General features: G+C 38.6%; 1 protein-coding gene across 4 annotated transcripts in view; it reads left to right on the forward strand.

The window, feature by feature from the left end:
- The window catches only part of LOC143983296 (cohesin subunit SA-2-like), a 155,058-nt gene that overhangs the window by 21,876 nt on the left and 124,520 nt on the right, over positions 1 to 8,662 (forward strand). For all 4 annotated transcript variants that reach the window (XM_077482810.1, XM_077482811.1, XM_077482812.1 and 1 more), the window contains 4 exons: positions 1,067 to 1,163; positions 1,255 to 1,331; positions 3,408 to 3,479; positions 6,133 to 6,337. In XM_077482810.1, coding sequence (XP_077338936.1) covers positions 1,067 to 1,163; positions 1,255 to 1,331; positions 3,408 to 3,479; positions 6,133 to 6,337 — 451 coding nt within the window. The remainder of the gene's footprint in view (positions 1 to 1,066; positions 1,164 to 1,254; positions 1,332 to 3,407; positions 3,480 to 6,132; positions 6,338 to 8,662) is intronic.

Here is an 8,662-nt window from a genome sequence, read left to right on the forward strand (position 1 = left end):
ACACCTCATTCACTATGTACTGAGGAAAATTCCCATAAGTGCAACTTCCCCTGCAAACTCAACAGTCCTTTTGCCTTTAGTAAATCAACCCCACTGGCCTGGACCAAGTATGGAGATTTTACATTTTGACTTTACTAGCTGCATATTCTTTCAGAACAGTGTCAAAGTATTGATGGTATAGGATCAGCACGATGGCTGGAATAATTCTGTAAAATATCTCCAAGCACATATTCAGAGTTCAGTGAAGATTATGAGTAGCATAATAGAGGAGGTAGAAAAGGACACTAGAAGACTAGTTAGCAGATTCAATATGATTAGATGAATGTCATGTTAAATTCATACATCGTTCCAGTTGCTTGGTCCTAAACATATGGTCAGCAACCAGTTAAAGTGGTTGATGAGAACATTTCTGTCTCCCTGCAGACCTTTTAGGGTGTATCACTCTCTAAGCTGTAGAAGCCCCAATACCTGAAAAAATGATTGTGTTTCATGGAAATTGCTTAATTAGGATTAATGTACTCTATGTTTTTTAGCAGCAGCGAAGGCAAGAAGCTTCTACACTTCTACACAGCAATCTTGATGAAGTTGCCTGTGTTTCCATGAAACATGTTGGTGCCTTTTTAATACAAAAACCACCTTAGAGAGTGTCTTCAATCCTTAACTAGATAAGGGGGGGGGGGGGGGGGGCACCTCAGCCATATTCTATTTGAAACAACAGGAGTTTTCTAGAATCTAAGCAGGACTTTGAGAAGGAGGTTAGCAATGGCAACATGCTGTTTTTTTTCAGCACATTCATTAGGCAAGGTAGTTTCCAATCTATACCCTAGTCTGTTTAGGAAAATATGCAAGCTTTCTTTGAAATATCTTTACATGTATGTATGTAATTAAATAAAGTTAACATTCAGAACAATTTTATATTATCCAAGTTTAGGTTTCTTGATCCATTTAGTTTAGGAACTATTTTACAAGCATCACGTGGGGCTGTAGGTAGTAACTGTGTGTGTTTTCACTCTGCATATCTTTAGAAAACAGGACATGATCATGTTAATGGTTTGTTTCCTTGCAGTCTGTTGTAGATGATTGGATTGAAGCCTATCAAGAGGATAGGGATGCAGCTTTACTTGACCTTATTAACTTCTATATCCAGTGTTCAGGATGCCAAGGTACTTTTAGCTTATTACATTTTTGTTTTTGTACATTATGTTTTACCGAATTAGGTAAAGATTATATTTAATATATTTTTTCTCTCCCTAGGAGTGGTCACAGCAGAACTGTTTCAAAATCCAAATAACAGAGAAATTATGCAGAAACTCACTGAGGAGTTTGATGAGGTAGTATTGTCATACTTTCTTGTGTATTAGTCTTTTTAATATAAATGAAACCAATGTTTTATTATAGTTTATCATACTGTATTCAATATACTGTATATCTATCTAAAACAAAACCTATAATAAAAATACCCCCCTAGCTGTATTGAAGATAACCACTGATGGTCTTACCTTTACCCCTCCTGTCTAAAGTCCTGGGGAAAATTGAGATACTTCTAGGGATGTCACACATATGCACATTCCCACTGCTCTCTAGCACAGTACGTGGAGCATGAGTAGCCAATCAATAGCCTGGCTTGATTGATGTTATGTGAAGGGCGGTAGCATGCCCAGCTGAGTGCAAGTACCTGTCCAACCTTAAGTAAGTAACATGTAATGTCAATAATCTTATTAGTGATAATGTTTAAATAATTTGTTCTCTTCAAAGTTTATAGTCCACATTGGTACATCTGGGCAGCCGTATTTAATTATAACACATGCTTCTTGCTTAGTAGTACCAGACAGTGAGTGTGGGTTATACCCATGGGTCAGGTCTGAGCTGACTGAATACAGAAGACTCTGTATATGGTTGAGTCCATTTGGCAGTTATTAGGAAGGATAAAAATTACTTTCCCTAATGTTCCGATGACCACTGGAGAGAGCATTTACAATCCTTTATATGAAATACAATAATCAAAATGTGAACAAGTAAAATTGTTTTAAAAATGACTTGCAGATTTATTTTAAAGTAGTAACTTAAATGTTTACTCAATGAAAATGTGCCATAATATTCCTAAATGACATTTGTAGAAAACAACGTTGCTTTTCCAATTTTCTTTTATATGTTGGCATGATAGGCCATATAATGGCGACTATCTGAGAAATAATCTGCATTTTGTTTCCCATGTCATCTACTTGTATTCTTCCTTTAATTCATCTTTATTCCTCTATAAATATGAAAAGGTAGAGTCCAATTGCTACAATCATTAAAGGGTTGTGATATTGCACTTTTGTATTAAGTCTGGTGAGCCTCGTAACTTGCCAAATTGTAATACTTCTTCTTTTATACTTTTAAGTTATTTCCATACTGCAGACATTTAAAATAAATTAAAGAAACCAAGCGCAGAGAGAAATTGCCATAGCAGCTGGTTAGACATGTTAATTCTAGCTCACAGTTCTCACCTCCAGAATCCTAACTCTACATTATCTTCCATGAACTGAAGTACCACTTTTGGGTGTACAGAGCCTTATTGTGCCAGTAATTATTTTGGACTATAAAATAATTGATGGCATTTTTAATCTTTTTGTTTTTCATTCTACTTTTGGGGTTCTTGCACTGTGTAACATTGGACTACTACGCTGTTCCATTCCTGGCCAGAGTATTCTACTTCTACCACTTTTATTGTCCACATCTTCTGCTCTTGCTGAAAAGCATGAAGCTTTGCAAGTGTGCATATCCTCTGCTGGTCACCATAGCAAGACAAGCCAGCCATCTAAAACTTCTGTACTTCTTTTAGGAAACTAAATTACTGGCCAGTGTTATTTGGCAAAAGGTTACACAGTATGCTTACTGAATATGGTGCCACATGTATCATGGTCATTAAACAGTAGTCTTGAATAATAAATGCATACGTGATAACTTGTAAAGTTGCGTATTTCCTTCTGAAATCACATGGTATTTACACATTATTACATTTATTACAACTTCAAGCAATTTTAGGCTATTTAACCATCAGTTGTCTATAGTATATAGACAATACTGTATGGCTCTATGAAGCAAGCTAAGTACCAAACAAGGATAACTAGTCACTTTATAACGAGGTGCATAAGTAAAGAACCAAAAACATGAAAAAAGTAAAAAAAGGATGGTAAAGTGCAGTGTGCTTTATAAACTAGGAAAATGGGTTTGTCTGTGTCTATTTACGGGCACAACCATACAGTAGTACAAGTAAACAGATAAAAGAGTATGCTATACTGTTATCAGATTCCATGCAATGAGTTTAAATTGTAAACTAACTTTTAGACACCTTTATTGTTGTCCTCTAAGAACTGATATTCTTTCAGGCTCCTAATCTTTGAATCTTTGTCTTGCTTTTACAGGAAACAGGTTTGCAGTTTAAGAAGTTCATGGCATTCCCTTGGATTTTAACCATCACCTGGCCAGTAAATATGGTAAATCAATGTTTGCACTGTTAAATGTATTAAGTAGTATCTATTAGTAAAATTGAGTACTCAGACGTATGTACCGTGTATACACACACTGCCTTAGTACATTGACAAAGTCAGAAACATGACTTCAGTTTACAGTACTTTTAAAAAGTGAATTATGTTTCTGAAAAAGGCTTTGCTAAAATCTAAAGTTTCTTGCTCTGTTTCTCCAGCAAAAGAATTTATATTGGCTTTATAAAATGTATTTATTTGTGTCAGTGCCAAAAAAATAAAAATGTTCTATTATAAATTATTTTTTTAATCAGAAAATTTAACCGAATAATATATAGTAATTTATCGAGCCAGCTGGTGGACTCCTTTCTTTGCTGTTTCCACCTTCCAACTGCTAAAAAAACAAATGGTTGTTAACAGAAAATATATGAATGAAGATTAAATGGACACAGAGTACTGGATCAGCCAGTATGTTACCAGCTCTTCCCTTCTCAAAAGTCAGTAGTATAAAGTTTAAGTGAGAGGCAGTTGTGTTTGAAAGGGAGCACTTCTGCTGCACTGTCTTTGATTAACCCCTAGCTTTAGAAATCAACTGTGCTATATCAAATGTTTACTTGTAAAACAAAGATTGTGTATGTAAACATTTGGTTAAAACTTAGAAACCTAAATGAATAAAAAACTGACCCTAGACCATTAGGCCTCATGCCTACGGACATTTACACAGACGCATTTAGGAGCATTTTTAACAGCTTAAAAAAGCCTCTCCATATTAGCCTATGGCTTCATGCCCACCAAGGCGTTTAGGAGCTGTAAGTGGCATAGGCGGTTTTAAGCTCCAAAAAAAAAAATAGGGACCAGCGTATTCTGAGGCTCCAGTGCTAGAGCCAAAGGGTGGTAAAAGTTGTTAAATGCGATTTAACAAGGCTTAACGCTGTATGCACAGCGCTAAGCCTCGTCCAGTGTTTCTCTGTCTCTATTCATAATCAATGGTCCCCTAGGGGAGATCCCATTGATTTGAATAGAAGCCGTACCAGAAGTCGGATCAAGATGATTCGACTTGCGGGGTGCGACTTGTGTGCTGAGAATCTTGAACAGGAACCCCGCCAGCGAGTGCCCCCCCTTTCTGGACCATACCAGGCCACATGCCCTCAACATGGGGGGTGGTTGTTTCGGCCCTGCGCCCCCCACTTCAAAGCACCTTGTCCCCATGTTGATGAGGACAAGGGCCTTTTCCTGACAACCCTTGCCTGGTGGTTGTCTGGGTGTGTGGGCGGGGACTTATCGGAATCTGGAAGCCCCCGTTAACAAGGGGGCCCCCAGATCCCGGCCCCCTCAACCTAGGTGAATGAGTATGGGGTACATGGTACCCCTACCCATTCATCTAAAAAAAAAAGGCGTAAAAAATAAACACACTACACAGGTTTTAAAAGTATTTTATTAAGACAGCTCCGGGTTAACCTCTCTCTTCTGGCAACGTCTTCTCCCTCTTCCGGTCCTTCTCCCCTCCATGGTTCTTCTCCTCTCTCTCCACTATCTTTTTTACTTCTTTGCAGGGTCTTCTCGCTCTTTTGCTGGGTCTTCTCCCTCTGTTCTTCTTCCAATGTTGACTCGACGTGATCTCCCGATGTAATGCTGAGTCCACTGTGTGTAATGACTTATATTGACATGGGGCAGGGCCACCCGATGACGTAATTTGGAGGCCACACCCCTTGTGATGTCAGATGGGGCCAATAAAAGTCATTGCACACGGCGGACCCAGCATTACACTAGGAGATTGCATTGAGTCAACATTAGAAGAAGAAGAGAGGGAGAAGACCCAGCAAAAGAGCGAGATGACCCTGCAAAAGAGCAAGAAGATAGCAGAGAGAGAGGAGAAGAACCGGAGCTGCCTTAATATAAAATACTTTTAAAACCTGTATAGTGTGTTTATTTTTGACACTTTTTTTTAGATGAATGTGTAGGGGTACCATGTACCCCATACTCATTCACCTAGGGTGGGGGCTGGGATCTGGGGGGAGGGGGCTTCCAGATTATGATAAGCCCCCAGACCCGACAACCACCGGCAAGGGTTCTCGGGAAGAGGTCCATGTTCTCATCAACATGGGGACAAGATGCTTTGAGGTGGGAGGCGCATGCCCCCCCCTGCCCTATAGCACAAACCCCCCCATGTTGAGGGCATGTGGCCCGCTATGTCCAGGAGGTGGGGGGGGAGGAGCTCCTGCTCGTCCCCCCCTTTAGGGTCTGGTATGGATCTTGGGGGGGGGAACCTCACGCAAACATTTTTTTTACATTTTGGTGGGGTTACCCTTCAAGATTCTCAGCACACAAGTCGCATCGCAAGTCGGATCATCTTAATCTGACTTCTGGTGCGACTTCTATTCAAATCAATGGGCTCCCATAGGGAACCATTGATTTTGAATAGCGACAGAGAAACGTGACTGAAAGCTAGCTCGACTAAACGCACATTGATGCCAATGCAAAATGCAGATATAATTGCGTTTTTAATGCCACTTTTTTCCTGGTGTCGGTACTAGCTTTTTAAGACGCCTGTGGGCATAAGGCCTTATAGTTTTTTTTTGCTTATTGCTTCTCTTAATGCAGTATTTAGATGGGATAGAAAATATAATGTAATTTCATCACTTGCTTACACCTCTGTGTTTTACAGGACAATGAAGATTATCCTTTGATCAGACATGGATCATACTGGAAAAAATTTCGATCAAACTTCTGTGAATTTACATCAGTTTTGGTGCAACAGTGTCAGTACAGTGTGTTATATGATGGTTATTTGTTCAACACCATCATATCACTACTCCTTGGACTGACAGATTCCTGTGTTAGAGCATTCCGGCACACCAGCACACTGTCAGGTAGGTGCTCACTACACAGCTTTCCCAGCCTCTAAGGCTTGCGCAACAGCTAGCTTTAGTTACGTAGCTTGAAGAAACCAAGAAATTGGTATTGTTTAAGCCAAGCTTAGTTGCTGGTATGTGGTTATCATAACTATTGATCATGAATGATAGAAAAAAAGGTATATGATTGTTTAACCAACAGTGACTAATCACCTAGATCATGGCTGTCCCTCTCCTAAGTAGACATAGTAGTAGGTCATGGAAATCTTCAGGCTGCTCCTAAGGATGGCCATAGACGATGCTAATTTCTTTCCTACACCACAGGGTTGCAGGAAAGAAATTTGCATGATTCCCTCATCAACACAGACAGTGTTGCCAAGGGAATCCCTCCTGCTGAGCAATTGGCTTCTGCCTGCGGAGAGGGGGATTTTGAGTTTGAAACCATCCCCACAGGAGAAAACAGTGATTATCACTACTGGCTATAGCAGCAGCTTACAGTAATCGCAAGCAAATCCGGCAGGCTGGGTGTACCCAAATTGATCGATCAATCAACTTGGGTACTTTCAGCCTGCCCAGTAATGGTTTTAATCTCGGCCGGTTCCTGCTGAACCAGCCGAGATTCGAACTGTGTATGGCCAGCCTAAGTGAAAGGAGAAACAGGTGAGGGATATACAGTTGTTTGAAGAAGGCCCATATACGCAGTCAAATGCATGTGTCATCAGTTCCCTTACCATAGTAATCATAGTAATAAAGATATCGAAAAAACATCCATACACAAAAACATACACACAATTAGTATCCACAGATATTCATAGAACATTTGTAAAATATCATGAATTTATTTGTACAGAAATACATTAGTTACTTGTTAGATATCCTTGAACATAGAGGTTTAAGAATTATTTTAGAAGCATAAAAAAAAAAAAAAAAAAAAAAACACTAAACAGTCAGTGTAGCATAGGTTTGAAATGTACAGTAAATAGACAATTTTTTCTTTTGTGTGTCCTTTGCTTTGTCATGGCTAAACGTGTATCCCTGATTTTAGGTAAGGCCGGATCCACACTTATGCAAATTGAATGTGGGTTCTCATGACAGGAGAGTGTGACAGGCTCTCAATGGAGCGGTCCAGATTTGGAAAGGGTCCTGTGCGTCTTTCGCTCCAGATCAGGTGTGAATTCAGGCAGAAATTCGGACCTGATTCGCACCTGAATCGGAGAACAGGGACGCACCGGACCCCTTGCTGTGAGCAACAGCCATAGCATATCTAAACCCAGCCTTAAGATTATTTTTTATTAGAATACTTATTTCATGAGATTAGGGCAAGGGTATATTCTGGTAAAAAACAACACATTTAAATTTATATTATTATCTATAAATATTGGACAATATAATAAGCTAAAATGTATACTGATTAGTGACTATTTGTCACTGCAAATGTTCCACAGCAGTTCATGTTTTTGTGGTTATACGTTGTACCTTTGTTAATCATTAATCAGAGAAATACTAAGGTGAACTGAGAAATGAAGACAGAAATTAGAAGTTAGGCAAGCAGAACATTTAATGTGTCACATGAGGTATTACCTAGGAATCCTACAGGATATCTGCATATTTAAGTGTGTGTATATATATATTAGAACTGCACAACTAATCGTTAAAAAACTGCAATCTCGATTCACCCCCCCCCCCCCCTTAGGATCTCTTCCGCTGAGATTCTTTCATATAAACAAGTGGAGAGATTATCACTCAGCTGTCAAAAGAAAGCATCCTGGACAATCTGCCAAGTGTAGAACTTGAAACATTGTAACTAACCTTACTTCTTAGATCAAAGGGAAAGAACTTCTTGTGTAAACAAATAATCTGGGCAGTCTGCCAAGCTTTCAACCAACTGTAAATGCAGGAAGTTTATCCACTTAAAGTCTAAATCTTTTTCTGACACTTCTTTCTTAAGTTAAAATCAATATTTTTTGCTAGAAAATATTTGGAACCCCCAAACATTATATATATATATATATATATATATATATATATATATATATATAATCAGAGACCCTTGGGAATAAAATGGCAGTTGCTGCAATATTTTATGTCACACTGTATTTGCCCAGCAGTCTTTCAAATGCAATTTTTTGGGAAAAAATACACCAATAAAAAAAAAAAAACGAAACAGTAAAGTTGCCACAATTTTTTTTGTTTTAATGTGAAAGATGATACGCTGCAAGAATCGTAAGAGAATCGTGATCTATCTTCTAAGCAAAAAAATCGTGATTCTCATTTTAGCCAGAATCGTGCAGCTCTAATATATATATATATATATATATATATATATATATATATATATATATA

Source organism: Lithobates pipiens, unplaced genomic scaffold, assembly GCF_037356315.1.
Source record: "Lithobates pipiens isolate NorthernLeopardFrog02 unplaced genomic scaffold, aLitPip1_a1.2 Scaffold_16, whole genome shotgun sequence".
Taxonomy (NCBI): Eukaryota; Metazoa; Chordata; class Amphibia; order Anura; family Ranidae; genus Lithobates; species Lithobates pipiens.